This window comes from Hypoxylon fragiforme (genome assembly GCF_022984875.1).
Source record: "Hypoxylon fragiforme strain CBS 206.31 chromosome Unknown GGS25scaffold_4, whole genome shotgun sequence".
Lineage (NCBI taxonomy): Eukaryota > Fungi > Ascomycota > Sordariomycetes > Xylariales > Hypoxylaceae > Hypoxylon > Hypoxylon fragiforme.
The window spans coordinates 1269998-1287198 of NW_026054759.1; the positions used below are offsets into that span (position 1 = coordinate 1269998).

General features: G+C 48.2%; 5 protein-coding genes across 5 annotated transcripts; 2 read left to right on the top strand and 3 right to left on the bottom strand.

Annotated features, from left to right (window-relative positions):
* Positions 1 to 1186: 1186 nt before the first annotated feature.
* GGS25DRAFT_520470 (glycoside hydrolase family 74 protein) lies at positions 1187 to 3520 on the bottom strand (the record flags this gene model as incomplete). Its single annotated transcript, XM_049263885.1, has 3 exons — positions 1187 to 2296; positions 2352 to 3138; positions 3204 to 3520. 3 exons carry the CDS (start codon positions 3518 to 3520, stop codon positions 1187 to 1189), a joined length of 2214 nt encoding a protein of 737 aa, XP_049117638.1.
* A 1745-nt stretch (positions 3521 to 5265) lies between these two features.
* GGS25DRAFT_485684 (uncharacterized protein) lies at positions 5266 to 6626 on the bottom strand. Its single transcript, XM_049260559.1, has one exon. It carries the CDS (start codon positions 6289 to 6291, stop codon positions 5602 to 5604), a length of 690 nt encoding a protein of 229 aa, XP_049117639.1. The 5' UTR covers positions 6292 to 6626; the 3' UTR covers positions 5266 to 5601.
* A 2917-nt stretch (positions 6627 to 9543) lies between these two features.
* Positions 9544 to 12124, top strand: GGS25DRAFT_485687 (PLP-dependent transferase). Its single transcript, XM_049260560.1, has 2 exons — positions 9544 to 10639; positions 10712 to 12124. Exons 1-2 carry the CDS (start codon positions 10249 to 10251, stop codon positions 11761 to 11763), a joined length of 1443 nt encoding a protein of 480 aa, XP_049117640.1. The 5' UTR covers positions 9544 to 10248; the 3' UTR covers positions 11764 to 12124.
* A 44-nt stretch (positions 12125 to 12168) lies between these two features.
* GGS25DRAFT_485688 (PCI-domain-containing protein) lies at positions 12169 to 14414 on the bottom strand. Its single transcript, XM_049260561.1, has 3 exons — positions 13729 to 14414; positions 12824 to 13662; positions 12169 to 12738 (listed from the first exon to the last, which is right to left on the bottom strand). Exons 1-3 carry the CDS (start codon positions 14179 to 14181, stop codon positions 12540 to 12542), a joined length of 1491 nt encoding a protein of 496 aa, XP_049117641.1. The 5' UTR covers positions 14182 to 14414; the 3' UTR covers positions 12169 to 12539.
* A 236-nt stretch (positions 14415 to 14650) lies between these two features.
* GGS25DRAFT_485690 (guanine-N(7)-methyltransferase) lies at positions 14651 to 16995 on the top strand. Its single transcript, XM_049260562.1, has one exon. The coding sequence runs from the start codon at positions 14887 to 14889 to the stop codon at positions 16405 to 16407; it is 1521 nt and encodes a 506-aa protein (XP_049117642.1). The 5' UTR covers positions 14651 to 14886; the 3' UTR covers positions 16408 to 16995.
* Positions 16996 to 17201: the final 206 nt, after the last annotated feature.

Consider the following 17201-nt stretch of genomic DNA (forward strand, 5'->3'; position numbering starts at 1 on the left):
CGGTTTCTTCGCATGATAACAACGATCACACTTTGCCGACCCGTCTAAGGCAAAGTCAGCCCCGCGAGAACCTAAGGGAGTAGACGTACCTACTATCGGTTTCGAAACACCCATAACAAGTATGACCGTCATCGATATCATCGACTCCGGGTACCCACCCTGTCATGGCATAGGCGCAGCGGCGACACGGCATGGAACGCGATGACATGTTGAGAATTCAAAAAAATATACAGCCAGAGGGATTGACTTGATGGAAGAAAAGGACAAAAGATCAAGGAATAACGTAGAGGGAGAGCCCAGCCTTATACACCTCAACTCTCCGGTACCTTTCTGACATATCACAAAACGGTACCATAGTGACCGATAGGTGACTCAGGAAGGTACCACGCGTGAATAAGGCTCACAGAAGCAGTAAGCAAAACGATGTGAATACCTTCACCTTCTTCCTTACGAAAGAAGCACAGCAAGCCCTTTTACTTTTGTTACCCCTCCTTTACCCCTTGCACGCCGACGCCGCAACAAGGCAACCACGCACACCAAACGCGCAACCACGTAATAATGGCCTAATCTACACCTCGGCGATGCACCCCTCAAGCCGCTATCTCACACTACCGTAAAAAGAAAAATTTGCCAGTGTTGGAATACCACTGAAGGAGAATGAGGAATATGGGTTAGTCATACAGTGATTAGTAATGCGTGATCACGTGACGTGATTACGCATTTAAGTAGATTCATTTAGATAGCCATTTACAATAGTCTTCTCTTGCTCCTTAGATATTAATACAGTTATACACCACGTGTTTGGTATCCCACCCAGCGCTGCTGCAACGCAGCAGCGTATACATTACTACCTACCATTGTATTGCAATACGTGATATATTCGGTAGACCTTGTCCACCGACACTTTCTAAGACTCAATCACCGAAATTCGGCCTCAGAGAGAAATGAACGTTCTGGTCACCTAGCTGATCTCAATATCTATCGTATTCATCAATCATTCAAATTCGATTTTATTGACAAACTTATGAGACGAGACTTCCGTCTTCGGCCGAGCATCGTGCCTTTGAAATTCATTCGATCTGGATTTGTACTGTATGATCCGAGATGCTGATAGACTATGAAGCTACGACAGCTAAGCTTTAAAAGCCGTCGACTTAATTATTCCTAGGTCACTTCTATATTTGTTTTAAATCGTGCCCGAGGCATAGAAGGCCCCGCGTCCATTTGTCCCAACATAAACTTGTCCCTCTGTGTTTCCGCTGCCGGCAAGTTTGCAATTATCGATCGAGCCAAAACCTTGAGTGCCTTGGATATTAGTCCAAGAAACGCCATCATCTGCGCTGCCGTACAACTTGGCGCCTGCGGATCCTGTACCAAATGCGTACAAATTCCAGCCGTTACCTGATCCGCGTCCAAGTGCGATCTGGTACGTGTTTTTAAGCGTAGTAGAAACCTGAGCAAATGAAGACCCGTAATCCGTCGAGTGGAAAATGCCTGCATCAGTTGATGCCCAGATCTCGCCTGCCTTGAGAGGATGTGACACGAGATCGCGAACCGCGGTGGCGCTGTCGAGAGAGCCGGCCTTCAAGAATGATTTGCCCGTATCCGTACTAACATAAAAATCTGCCGCGGAACCACCATAGAATACAGTGTTGTTCTGCTTGTCTGAAGCAATAACAGCTCCTGGGGGGAGACTAGATACTGAAGCGAAGGCGCCCTGGTCTTGAGAACGCTGTACACCGTTTGTGGCTGTTGACCAAACCACTGTATCAGCGTTGGCAGAGTAGGCTACCGTGCCACCGCTCATGCTTGAATCCGCTCCAGAGTAGATATTCCAGCTCGTGCCGCCGTCACTTGAGACTGCTACCTGTTGAGAGCCAGAACTGGTACCGATGCGAACAATGTTCTTCACAGACGCTCCGGCGTAATCAACGCTCGAAGACGTTGCCCAAATGGGGTTCATCCATGGCGTGCTTGGCGATACCTTCAAACTGTCTACGTCGGGGAAAGTAAATCCGCTATCGTCACCAACGGCAGCCAGCAGTTCGCTTCCTCCAGGTGGTGAAGCCAAGTCTTGTACGGAGAATTCCTCGATGCCGTCGGCTAACGACTGAATCGATATGTTGTGCGACGTGTCCCAGTTCGTCAGGTCATGGCCGCCGAACACAGTCAGGCCGGTAGAGTAAAGCCAATGGTCGCTGTCGAGGGGATCGATCACCAGCGCTTCGATCATCCAACCAAGATCTTTCGTGTCCATATCGATGAAGCCTGTCTTGATCCATGGGGCTTTGGAAGTCTATGGAACTGGGATTAGTATTATTGCTCACTCTTCATTCCCGCAGTTCACTTACTGTGAGTCCATAATAGAGGTCCATTTCCGGGTAATTGGCCCACGTCCATATTTTGGTCCAAGTGGCCCCTGAGTCGGTCGATCTAAAGATTTGCGCATCTGGCCACCACGAATTCAGACTTGCTACCACAATCGTCCCGGGTTTCTGCATATCGACACCAAGCCCTCCGAAGCCGAAATAAAGATCACCGCCAGATGCCGGCGTAATATCTTTCCAAGTGCCCGCGGAGAGGTCATACCGGTATACAGCCCCCAAAGTTCCGTCATATGGTCCAGTGCCATCGCTATATGTGAGGTACAAGGCTTTTTCTTCTGGTTGGAGAACGCACTTGTGTGGGAAATATGTGCCTGGCTGGTCCTTGACAGGATTCCAGGTCGCGCCAGCGTCTTCAGAAACATAGACGCTGGCCGTGGTATTGTCAGCGGTTCCGACAAAGATTCGCTTGGTGGCACCTTCTGCTACGCCGCTGGTAGAATCGAAGGTCACAAACGCCAGGCCCTGCTTGTCACCATTGTAGCCCCCGACGTCGTTAGGGTCCGGGATGAATGTCCCGACTGCTGTAAAGGAGGATACTCCATCGAATGTCACTCCGCCGTCCGTACTCTTCCATAGTCCGTTTCCACTACGAGCGCCGAAGTATAGGATCTTCGAGTTAGCTGGATCAACTGCGAGGCGTTCACCCATTCCTCGACCCGGCATGTTGCCCCCCACTTTGAATGAAAGTTCTGTGGTCTTCCAAGTAGCTCCTTTGTCAGTGCTACGAATAATGGCACCGGATTTTGGATCCCTAACCCACTCCTATATTAGTGTCCCTTTCAATGAAAGAGGTAGGATAGACCAGTCAAGACATACCAGTCATTCGTGTACATTCCGACGGCAGCATATACCACATTCTCATCTTGCGGATCAAGCGCAACGGCGTCGATTCCCCAGTTATGCCAGTTCTCATTATCCGTGATGCCATCCGTGACTGCGGTCCACGAATCATCCTGCTCATTAAGACGGTAAAGGCCACCAATATCTGTCCGAGCATAGGCCACACCCTTGGCTGTAGGATGGAATACGATTCCCGGCACGAAGCCGCCGCCGCCCCCGATCTTGACGTTCTGCCATGTAAAAGCAGCTTCGGCCACTGCTGCAAGTAGCTGTATCGACATGAGAAGCTTCATCGTTGCCAAGATTTGCTGCAAACCGTGTCTAGGACGGTGGACAAGCGGCTCTGCGTTCCAAAAATCTACATCGAGTGGGTATGCACTGGCCATTTATGTATCTCATCTATTATATACAATTCATATATGCGCAATCTGTACCTACATACCCGAGACACATGGGCCCGATGTTACCCCACGCAACCGTTTCCGGGATCAGATGTCAAGTAGATTTAGCCACTATCATGAGTGTTTCTATACGAGATGCGATTTGATGCAATGTCTCACCCACCGGCCACCGGTGCGGATACTCTGCACTAGACTTTTTATTTTTACTTTTATAGAAGCACCACTGGAGAGGAGAAGTGGGGACAGGCCTTACCCCCTTTTTCATTCCCAACGAATAGAATGCGCCCACCGCCAACAATCCGTCCCGATTCGGCAAGGAGAACTAGCTTCCGGGGCCGGGACCCTTCCCCCTAGCTAACGGGCCTGGGCGGGCTTGCAACATGCGACGGGATCAGAAGCTTGGTGGGACCAGCTCGGATGTTCGCAGGCCTTTTGTCACTGCCACATTCTGGGCATGTATGTATGTAATTTCGTGAATTGCGGTGAATTGTGGTGAATTGTAAAAGGAACGGTCGGTGGGCAAAATGGGATTTTGGGTTGTATAGGGGACTCCGTGGAAATTATAACTTCTTACACACCTATTTTAACTTCTTACAACCTGTCGTACATAAATTGCCCTAAACTAAATGGTTATTTGGCTTTTTCATGTTTAGGTATAGGAATTGGATGTTGGATGTTGGATGCGCACCAATCGCCGCTTACTATAAGTACTTGCATTCCTAGAAATACTCTATACCCTTGTCTTAATATTACACTGATTTAGTCGACGTTTTATCTATACATATGTATATAGTGAGGTGTAAGTGGTGAACTAGGTTAATTTATAGATGGTTCAGTCGAGTAATAAAGATGCCTGCCTATTCTTCGCGTAGCATACTGTAAAAGGCAAATTGATATTTATAACCTACCTAAGTTATGTAAATAACTTAGATTCTAGCCAAGTGGGCCCTCGAGTAGGAACAAAATCAACGCCTGCTATCTTGCTGTAACAGATGATCTTAGGTCAAGTGACCTATTCAACGAGATGGTGTGCTTGTACTTGCACTGACTGACCTGGATGCATGGGTAGGTACCTAGTGTAGTATTCATAAGAGGTATTGCCCAGATTCTTGATCATCTGATTTTTATACTTGCGTAGATACCTACTTAATGTGGGGCTATACCATTCACGTGGGCTAGAGAAAAGGGGGGGGATTTGTAGGTGACTTTAAAGTCGGCACATGACTTGATATAAAACTAGAACAATACTAGGTTCACTGCTTAGGATTACGGTATAAATAACCTCGGAAGTTGTCAAGGCCTGCCTAAGGCTAGCTGGAACAAAGACAGCTACATGTATACCTAACCTAGTATGTTCCCTTCATAGTCTCTTAGGGGTTGTTAGAAATCACTGCACACTGCACAGTAAAGAAGTTGGTGATGACATGGATAGACCATACCTTTTCTACTTAAGTGATATAGGTTAGCTGACAGTACCTATCTATGAAGTTAGTGTAAGTGAATCCTTTTCTATGATGCCTCAGGAAAGAACTACTATATAGCCTAGTTAGGTGTGCGGGGCCAAGGATAACTGAGCCACTTTACAAATATATGAACTGGAAGACTCTTTGACATAATTCTTGGATATACATTATTGAGGAGAGAGACTGCTAGACAGTCTTAGATAAAGGAGTGGTTAGGTACCTAGTTACGAGGTACCTAGGCATGTAGATGGACATGTTGAAATGTTCGGGTACTAGGTATCGTCTAATGCCCGACTATAAAAAAATACTGCTAAAGGAAACTACCGCATATGGTAGGTTACCAACAGATGATGCTTGCCTCCCTACCGACTCCACATCCGGTATTGTTACAACCACAACAAGAGCAATGAAAGCAACAATAACAACAACGACAATGACAACAAAACTCAGACTATAGTTTACCATACATCCAACAAACGCCTTGCAATGCCACCCCTCCTCTAGAACTCCTCAACACAACTCATCCGGGAACCAAACAACAGCCCCCGTCCCCTCCTCGACATGGAACCACTGCATCTTCTCGCGACTCCACGTCCAATACGTGTCCACGTCGTCGTCCTCCCCCTCTCCCCCCTCCTGATCCGCGGGAGCAGGGCAGCAGCTCAGGAACAGGTCCCGGCACTCGGGCGACACCGAGTCGAGGTTCGCCTGGTACTCCGAGACCGGCCTGTGCGGCCCCCCGCGCTGTGAATGGAGGGCCGCGAGTTCTTCGCAGTCGTCTGGGGTGCTGAGGTCTTGGGCGTGGCCGTGGCCGTGGCCGCTTGCCTGGTTTGAGCGCTGGGGTGAGGTGGTCTTTGGGGTGTTGGCGCTGTTGTTGCTGGTATGCTGCCATTGTCGTTGTTGTAGCTGTTCTCGGGTGGAGATCGGGTTGCCGGCGGGCGAGCCGTGCTGGGCGACCAGTTGCTGGCCCCTTTCCCTATCCCTTTGCGGGGCTCGGGGCCGTAAATTGTAGCCGCCACGCATGGGCGACTTGGCCCGCCTGGCGATGATTCGCTCATGCTGTCTATCTATATGGGACTGTGGCGAGTTTGCGGGGTTGGTGTAATGGTAAGGTATGAGACCATGCTTGCTATCTATGCTCCCAGTTTCGATACGTGTGATGTGACATTGGGTCTTAACAGGCATAGGGGCGGGTTGCATTCAAGCAATTGTCTCCTTTACCAGGCGTTTTAGAGGAGGGGGGGTTAGGGGTGATGTGTGGCGAATTCAGAAGACAGTTTTGCATATCTTGTGGCAGAAGGCTATCGTGGGAAGTCAGGCTACAGCTAATCCTCGAACACTATACTGTTCTTGAGGCATGATAGAGGACACATTGTCGCCGTTGGCTAGCTAGATAACTTATACGATATCTATATGACTATGTTCGGAATTTTCGGTCAGGTAATCTAGGCAGTCGTAAAATCAACCTTTTACTTCGCAAATGCGGAGAAGCATACCTAGATTATTCGGTATGGCTGAAGAGTACCTATTTCTCTTGCTTTTGGTAAAAAAAAACCCCCATGAAGGCGAATTATAGATGACTACAACGTTCAGTTACACTCGGGCTTTATGCGAATCTGACATGGATGTAGTTCGAGGTCAGCGTCGGTATCGAAAGGCTCAATACCATGAAATGAGGCTGCTTGTCCTGTTCAGTGAGCTTATTATGTTTGGGCGCGGGGGATAGTTGTTATCAGCACCTTGGAGGCTGAGGATAAAAGCACTTTGGAATGCCTACCTACAAAAGTGCAAATCACCTTGAACGCACATAAGATGGATAATACTTATTCAGGCAAGCAGTATTATAAGGGGATTACATATGCATCGAGAATTACAGATGAGAAATCGACGAGAAATTGCAAATAATTCGAAAGACATCGTGAAGATTCCGTTAGGTATTGCTCCAATCCCTTCAACAACATATTATCGTAATACGGACAATTGAAGTCATGAGCTCAGTAGGTTAGATGCTACGATGATAGTATGATAGTCGTCGACTTACGTTGATAGCTTGATTATCAGATGATATGTTTGCAGCCCTAGCCCTTACGAATTGACTTGCATTTCCCCCGACCCCTATGCCAACGAGTCCGATGTGCCCGGTCAAAAGTCTCCTTTATACCCGGGTAACGCTCGGTGAAGGATAGGAAACTCCGACCCTCTTTGGTATATTACACTTACCAAAGTTGCTGGTGTACACCAAAAGTGGGTCTCGCAAGCCTCGTCGGCGCCCTTACCCATACTACAGGTTGATGCTATTCCCAACCTCGCCGTCGCTCCCGTGGCTCCCGTCATTGCCCTCGTCTATGCCATCGTGTAGCCACTCATGCCGGTGGTACAGTAAGCATGGACCCTGTTAGCAACACCACCAAAATTACTAGTAAACACTATCAGTGGCTGTGTACTATGGCTAGTGTGGCTGGTACCCACTATAAATACACGTTATTACACCCAATTCAATTACACGGGACATAAAAGTGTAATTGGGTGGATTTAAAAAATGGGTCTGGTGTAGTTGGATTGGGTTGGATGTAATGTAGGGAGTGACCTAAGAGAGGTAGCAGGTAGATGCCTATATCAAGAGAATCTTTATACTGGTCAGGTTGCGTAGACTGAATGTACAAATTCGGCCGTATTCACACGAGAATACACAAGTTGTACACTACCAGGCCTTAAATTGACCTGCCAGATTTCTGACTAGTGGACCGGTCCAACGTGTGACAGCTACATAGCAGTCGCCCCGCCGTAGGTTCATGCCTTCCGGTGCAACAGCGATGCCAAGATGTGAAATACCTTCACCATGGCACTACAGAATATTAGCTAGAGGAACTTGCTTTACGCACGTGAAGAAGATAAGGGTACCGGAATTTTCTCATATCATGACCAGTTGAGCAAGCCGATGGTGGCCATTTGATTTCAAGAGGCTACTAGCCTAGTTAATAGACTCCCTTGGCCAAACCCCGACGATAATATCTTTCCTCAATGGTCACCAAGCCTCACGAAAGCTCCTGTCAAGGGTCTACCCGAGGACAACATGGGGGCTATATGAAAACAAGAATAGCCTTTATACATACAGCTCACATAATCCCGGAGATATGAAAGACCCCCACGCAGAAGCGATGTTCTGCGTCTCCTGGGTTCCGCCTCATGGCGGCTCCCTACCGATGAGCGCCCCGGCCCCCAAATACGTTCATTGAGCGGCCTAGGTCTTCATGGGATGCACTATGTAGACTCGGTGATCTATTAGGGACGTCACATGACATGAGTTCTAACAAGAATTAGTAGATGGTTAAAGAGCTAAAAGTGGAAGTTTAAAGTTGATAACTAGCCTAGCCGCTAGTTAACCAGGTTATCTTTGATCAGTGACCTTAGGTAATTACCTAACCTTAGTAAGATCTATGGGTTTGTGGATTTACTATGGTCTTAGGGGTGGGAAAAAGGACAGCCCTAAATAACGCGCTAATGGGTGGGCCTATTAACAGCACTTATCTTATTAATGATAGTACTTTTAATCGTTTATTTACTTTTAGTCTTCCTAAGTACCTATGGGGCAAGCTTAAAACGCTAACACCTAATCTAGTATGGTATACGATCAGTGCGGCCCCATCGGTACTTCTTAACTGCCCCCTGACTGTCCTTTTTCCCAGGCCTGATACCGTCGTAGGATAAACTTTCAAATAAAGACCTTTCATTGGATAGGAATCATAGGATGTTTCCCGGGTCACGTGGGGATAATGGAAGAAATTTAGATATCGGCATATTCGACTCCGACATACGGCGAATTTTTTAACAATTATCGGAGTGAGTCAAGAAGGAGGGAGTTTAATCTTTACTACCTACTATAACACTACATCTAATAGATTTCTTTATTTTTTTTATTCAATTTCTGTTCTTCTGGTTCAATTCTTAATAGATCTTGATTTATTATTATTCAATCTTAAAATTCTTAGATGGCAGCAGTAAAAGCAACTACGGCTAGGACCAAAGGTCTCGACACACTCTTCTCGACAGCTCATAGGTCCAGATTCTCTACCCATCAACATCAGCGTGGACGATATAGTTGGATACATTCATCTGCAGGACCAAGTCAAGGTAAAAATGCTTATTTCCTTATTAGTTCATTCCTTCCTGTTTCCACCAATTCCACCAATTCCACCAAGAGGAGAGGAGCTATTTGCATCTACTCCACATTATGTATGACCCTCGAAACCAGTTCTTCACCTGGTTCTATTTTACCATCTTGCCACACACTTTTGCCACTTCGATGTTCCTGCCCAGTGCCATTGAACTACACAAGTACTATATACATATCAACCATGTACAGTACTTGAATTGCTTTGCTTGACTCTTTACTCAGTGGTCTGATTACTGCTACACCTACATGATATATTATGTATGTATAAACGACTTACGGCCTTGCCCGATCTTTGCTTCTCCTGCAACTCTCTCTCCACCCCCCTTCCCAATAACTGTCTACCATCTTGTAGTGCAAGATATAGCAGTAGCGTCACGGATCTGTTCCACACTTTTAAGGCGAACCAGATACAAGACCAGAGACAAGCAATATGCTAGCCTGGGTTACTGGACTTATTCATGATCATCAAGATGAAACCGTAGTCAAGTTTTGCGTATGATACACTACACTGCACTACACTGCACATGCGCAACATGTAGATGGGTAGTGTAGTGTAGTGTATTGTAATATACATACCGGCATACTTACCAGTCTTACCTAGTACTGACTGCCCAGGTGACCTTCTATACCGGCTCAACTATTATCTCCCCTGCTGCTAAAAATTCCCTCAGTATCTCATTAGTAGCTTCTAACTTGCATACCTCCATATTTATTATTATCACATATCACATATTATTTCATTGGATTTTTTTCTTTTTTGAAAAGTCTTCTTCCACTATTTTGAACTTGAACCATTCCATTACCTTACCTACCCTACAATACATATTACCTAACCTAACTGTCTAACCGGAGTAGAAACGTCACCAGCACCGATAAATACCCCACTGCCGTCATTATCAGGGTCCATAACCAACAAACTTACCCCACCGTCTCCAACATCGCCGTTACACACCCAAAAACGACTTTTTCACCACCAAACAGCCATGGCGAGACTGAACCTTGGTAACATCAACCCCCACATCGTTGAGGCCAAGTATGCCGTTCGTGGTGAGCTAGCTGTAAAGTCAGAGGAATATCGAGCCAGATTGAGAAAGGGAGACCAGAGTTTACCCTTTTCCGAGGTTATCAGCGCCAACATTGGCAACCCTCAACAGCTCGACCAAAAGCCTATCACCTTCTTCCGTCAAGTCTTGAGTTTACTTGAGAACCCTAAACTCCTGGAGCACGAGGATGTCCTTTTGAATACCCTGGGTTATAAGAAGGATGTGCTGGAGCGAGCACAATGGCTATTAGATCACGCAGGCAGTGTGGGAGCCTACAGTGCCAGCGCAGGTGTTCCGGCCATTAAGGAGAGTGTTGCCAAGTTCTTAGAAAGTACGTATCGAGACTACCAACATTCATTGAGACTGAATTACATAATATCGTAAGACTAACCTTCTAAACTAGGACGAGATGGCTTCCCTGCCGATCCCGCACACATCTATCTCTCAGCCGGTGCATCCTCAGGTGTCAACACCCTCCTGCACATCATCTGTGCCTCCCCTAAAACCGGCGTTCTCGTACCTATCCCACAGTACCCTCTCTATACCGCCTCGCTTGCTGTTCTCAACTCCACGTGCGTGCCATATTACCTCGACGAGTCTGCTCACTGGGGCACATCGCTAGCCACCATCAAGGAGTCGTATGAAAAGGCCCAGGCTGATGGCATAGATGTTCGCGCTATCGTCATCATTAACCCGGGCAACCCGACTGGTGCCTCGCTCTCCGAGGATGATGTACGGTCCGTGCTTGAGTTCGCTGCTGAGAAGAAGCTCGTAGTGATGGCCGATGAAGTATACCAGACCAATGTGTTCATTGGAAAGTTCCACAGCTTCCGGCAGGTTCTCCTGACTTTACAAAAGGATCACCCGGGCAAGTACGACGATGTCGAGCTCGCGTCCCTTCACTCCGTATCCAAGGGTATGGTGGGTGAGTGTGGTCACCGTGGCGGATACTTTGACTTAATCGGCTTCCTGCCCGAGGTTGAAGAGCAGATCTACAAGTTCGTCTCCATCATGCTGTGCGCGCCTGTCATCGGCCAGTGCCTCGTCGAGCTCATGGTCAACCCGCCGCAACCCGGCCAGCCCTCATACGAACTGTACAGCAAGGAATTCAACGGCATATTCAACTCTCTCAAGACCCGCGCCTACTCCCTTTACGAGGCCTTCAAGGAAATGGAGGGTGTCGAGTGCGACAAGCCCCAGGGCAGCATGTACATGTTCCCCACCATCAAGCTACCCGCCAAGGCCATCGACGCCGCTAAGCAGGAGAACCGCACCCCCGACGAGTTCTACTGCATGCGCCTGCTCGAGGCCACCGGCGTCTGCGTCGTCCCCGGCAGCGGCTTCGGCCAGGCCGAGGGCACCCTGCATTTCCGAACTACCTTCTTGGCACCTGGCACAGAGTGGATTGGCTCGGTGAAGAAGTTCCACCAGGAGTTTATGGATAAATATAGATAGATACCTGGGTTTTAGATAGATACCTCAAAAGAACAGAGCGTGGGAGAGGGAGGGGAAAGACCAAGGCAGACAGGGTAAATCTTGAGTGGCAATGACAGCTAGTAGCGATGAATGGTTCGGGTTCTTCAGGTTCTGCCACGATGGGTAGTGAGTGAGTTCATAGAAAATTGGGGTTGATGAAATAAAACTAAAATTCCTAGCCAAACATTCAATTCGAAGAAGAAGAAGAAGATGATGATGATGAAAATGATGAAAATGAAAATGATGAGTACGGTTGTCTACCGTACCTATCTTTCCCTTGAGTCTCTTTACTTAACCTAACCTACCAAGGCAGTGATAGTAGGTATTCCATGCATACCTAATGTATATCCATGGATACCTACCTACCTTACTCATCATTCAACTCTTTGAGGATAGGGGTTCCCATTTATACTAGGTACATACCACATAGGTAGTAGGTAGGTATTATATCCAATCGGCAAAACCAATCAATAAATAAATGCCCAGAACATTCACACACTCATCATCAATGTCACAAAATCTCATCACATTTCATCTCATCTCTTCACTCGACATCATATACGATATACTTTCTCATCTCATTTTTTTTCTTCTTCTCAATGGTTCGTGGTATTGGTACATTAAGTAAAGTAGCTAGCTAGGTTAATATTTTCTTATAGCAAGCGACAATAACATAACTCATCGTCGTCGCCCTCCCCTTTCATCCTCAGCCCTACTACTTCATCGTACCAGCAAACCCGCGCAGCCGAGCGCTACTATGCCCGTTCGCTGCCGCGTAGCCGTACCGATTGCCCGTACTTCTGGAGTTTGGTGATGAGTTGATCGCCCTGCTTGACGACGTCCTGGTACTGCTTATTCTTGTCGTCGGGGCGGTTGGTCTCGATGACGCCCTTGCCCGTGACGCGGTCGATGGTGCATGGGATGCGGCCGCCTGCGATGAACTTGGCTAGGTCACTGTTTTTTGGTTAGCATGTTAGAATTTATATCGATATAAAAATTGAGATATACGATTTGAAATGTGAATGGGGGGTAAACATACCGGTCTAAGAAGTCGACTGTGACACCGAAATCGTTGGCCATGCTCTCAAGACCCACAACCCGGTAGCTTTGTAGCAGTTGCTGGTAGGCGCGGAGACGCATCTCGCGAATAAACCAGCTCTTGTGCTCGTGGAGATAACGGTCTTGGGTGAGGAATTGCTCCTCGACAAGAGCGAGGGCCTGGAAGAATAGCTTGTAGCGGCCCGTGTACAGACTGTTGACGAGCTGGGCTAGCGGCGAGAAGTCGACGGCCATCTCCGCCTCAGGCTGGTCAGTCCCGGTCCCTAACGTAGTCAGGTTGACAACAGCAGTGTTCTTGCCGTGCGCCAAAGCGCTCGCACCATCCTTGGCAGAGACGTCGCGCATATCAGCGTCTTCCGCCCCGGGGCCGGCAGAGATGGCGCCGGACAAGGCAAGCAGCTTGTCGTCGCCATCAGCGCCAAGAATGGCCTTGATCTCGGGGGCGTCAACGACCTTGCTCTTGAAATCAACCCGCTTAAGGGACACAGAGCCGGCGAGAACAGCATAGACGACTAGATTGGAATAGGTGCAGAGTTCGTAGCTGGTGAAGGTGGATAAGGAGTCAAGCAGGAGGGGTGCGGCAAGGTTATAGGAGCGGACTGTGAGCAGGTGTAAACCTTCGTAGGCCTTCAGGCGGTTGCGACGGTCCCAGTCACCACCACTATCAACGAGGGTCTTGGCACGGGCGACATGCTTCTTCACGAGCGCCTTATCGCCGTAGAAGAGACCCATGCGGATTATGGCCAGGACGAGATCGATCTTGGTACCGAGGATGCCTGTCTTCTCGAACACGTCCTCGTAGGTTGTTATCGCCTTGTCCTAATATGTTGTTAGCACAAAAGCCCTGACTGACTACACACCCAAAGAGAATGTGGTGAATATTACCTTATCTCCAATCTTGGCGAAGAAGTCGGCACGCTTTCCCTTGGCAGCCATAATCTCCGTCTCACCAGCCTGTTCGACCGCTTCGTCTTCCTCCTTCTGGAACTCCTCAAGCTCCTTGTCGTTCTCGGCCTTGAGCTTATTGTAGATCTGCTCATCCCATGGTAGTGTTGCGCCGATATTTTTGCTAGCGACCATGCCAGCAGCGCTCGGTTTCCGTCCGGTGGGCTTTGTAGGCGCCGAAGCTGATGCTTCGCCAGTAGAGTTCAGGATACCTTCTGTTGGGTGGGCAAGGTACTTGTACAGAGGGGCCATCTTGTGCTCGTTGATGCCATCTTGTAAGATCTTAATTGCAGCTTGCTGGGCGGGCTTTGTTGCGTAGGGATTCGTGATGGTGAAGACATGTTGGGCTAGAGGTAGAGCGGGCCATTTCGCGTACTGAGGGTCGGAACCCATCTTGATCTTGGTAAAATGAAGCTTTGGGGGGATATTTATCGGAAAGGAAGAGGTTGATCGCAGTATGGGGAATATGGGGAATATGGGGATGATATGATTTAGTAAAAGTGTTAGGTTTTGAATAAAATTGGTTAGTGTTGTCAACGTTGTTGGCAGATGAAAAGACGATGTACTTGTAAATGGAGAGCTCTTACTTTCTGTGCTCTTACTTTGCCAGCGGTTGCAAACAGCTGCAGGCGGCCATCAGCGAACGTAACTTCCGACTGAGAAACCTTGGAGCATATTACATACCAACCAATCATAGAGCATGTGTGGATCCTATTAGAGCCTCAAGGTATGTACCTAGGTACCCAGCTTACATACCCCGGTTCTAGGTAGTCGTAGCTCAATGCCAAGACGCGCATACATCCATTAAACTTCAGACTCAGCTTTTACATATTTTCAGGTACCTTGTACTTACTTACCTGCTCCACAACCAGTACTAGTAGTATGTATGTAACTTGACACTTTCATTCTTGGACTTTACAATCTCGAAACTTTTCTTTATACCAAATCAAATTATATCAAATCAAAACAAGCCAACACAAATCTTCCAAAGAGCAGCAGCTTAGGTCTACCTCATTGAAATCAATCACCTACATCTAAATGAATCGGCGCCATATCTAAAACATACGATAAACCTCTAAATCCTCTCCGCCATCCACAATGACAGGAGACGACCCTACCGAAGAGCTACCTCAGCCCTTTGACGCGAAGCGACTTGAACCTGCCAAGAAACGCAGGAACTCGCAGTCGCCGGCCAGAAATCCCAACAAACGTCGAGAAGATAAATCAAACTTACCTGCCATCGACGAACTACCCCAGCCATTCGACGCAAAAAAACTCGAACCCGCAAAGAAGCGTCAGCGTTCCAAATCGCCATCCTCCGAGGCACCTCGAAGACTCAAACGACCTGGTCGCGGCGCTCGATTTTCCCAAGCTGAATCATCCTCCATCCGTCAACGTCACGAACAGCGTGAACGCGAGGCCGCTGCTGCCCAAGTTACTCTAGAACAAAGAGGTATCAACGATGTTGTACGCCAACACTATAACTCTGTGCCCGAAAGAGGTAGAGATTGGCGAAAGACAGACAGCCGCATTAGAGGTTTGAGGTCATTCAACAATTGGGTCAAGAGCACTCTGATACAGAAATTCTCTCCCGATGAAGACCACACCCCAGGTGCGCACGAGCATGGGCGCGACATGGCCGGAGCCAGGGATTACGAGTTACTAGTCCTTGACATTGGATGCGGAAAGGGTGGTGACTTGGGCAAATGGCAGCAGGCGCCACAGAGAGTAGAGTTGTACGTTGGCTTAGATCCAGCCGATGTCTCCATCGAGCAGGCAAGAGAGCGATACCGTAGCATGAGCCATCGCGGCGGTGGCCGAGGCGGTAGAGGCGGCTATAGGGGTGGTCGCAACCAGCATCAATTTGATGCGCGCTTCTTCGTCAAAGACTGTTACGCAGAATCCATTGGCGACATCGACATCATTCGGCAAGTCGGGTTCGACCCTTCGCCCATGGGAAGAGGCGGGTTTGACATCGTGAGCATGATGTTTTGTATGCACTACGCCTTCGAGAGCGAAGAAAAAGCACGAATGATGCTGCAAAACGTATCTAGCTCACTGAAGAAGGGCGGCCGCTTCATTGGCTGCATCCCCAACTCTGATGTAATCGGTGAGAGGGTTGTCAAGTTCAACGATTGGCTCGCCAACAAAAAGAAGGGGGAGTCGGCCAAACCCGAAAAAAAGGAGGTACCTGCCGAGCCTAAGGAAGAGGGGGAGGAGGACGAAGAAGAAGAAGAAGAGGGAGAGGCTGAAGAAACGGCCGAGTGGGGCAACGATCTGTATCGAGTCCGCTTCCCCGGCAAGACCCCAGCAGACGGCATCTTCCGTCCACCTTTCGGTTGGAAGTACAGCTTCTTTCTTGATGAGGCGGTTGAAGAAGTGCCAGAATACGTGGTACCGTGGCCCGCATTTCGTGCCATTGCCGAGGACTACAACCTCGAACTACAATACCACCAGAAGTTTGACGAAATCTGGGAGGCCGAAAAGGACGACCCCATACTGGGCCCCCTAAGCGAGCGCATGGGCGTCCGAGAGAGGGGGCGGGGCCAGCTATTAGTTACACCAGAGGAGATGGAGGTCGCAAGCTTCTATTTGGCCTTCTGCTTCTATAAGGTATAGGGGCTATTTAGTTGTGTATGGCGAGGGTGGGGTTTGTGTAGCCGGAGTGTGGTTGGCTAATGTCACAGCCCGGTGTATTTGCGAAGAGCCCAAGGCGAGCTTTGGGGAGTTACAGCAGGACTTGGTATGTAGAGCCACGAGGTCCTATGTGTAAGGATTCTCTAAGGTTGGTGGGTAGCATGCCTATCCATTATACATCGCCCCCAATCCCAGATCAGCCATACAACTACATACACCAAAGCAGACCTATGCGAGCGTATGAGATAGCAACATGGCGTGTCGAAAAGGCCTCTGCAGCCTAGCCAAGACGCCGCTTAAGAATAATACAGATATTCAAGAGTGTTCGTAGAAGGTCATCACCCAGTCGAATATCATCAATGCGATTAGTCATCGGTCGCTGTAAATTTTTTGCGTATAAAAATGTGCTAGCTGAAGAGTGAATCATGGGTAAAGATGTACGTTGGTGAGAGGCCCAGCTAATGTTACAATGGAAGTTAGATAGAGAGATATCTGGGGAGTCTGCACCAACACAATGAGTCAGCATGTGCGATTTTGCAACCGCTTAAGATGTACCTAGGTAGAAATGGCCTATACGTGCGTTTTGGAAAAGGAGAAACCCAGATATTGTGAATGTTAAGGAAATCGTTAATCCGACTGCAATGCAGCAGTCTGACTTGGTATCTAGGTAAGGATTGCCCTTTTGTCCTATAAGAACCCCTTTCCCCTTTTTAGATCACGAAATCCGGATTCACCTAAGAAAGTCATAACACCTCGAAAATCGTAAAGAAACTGCA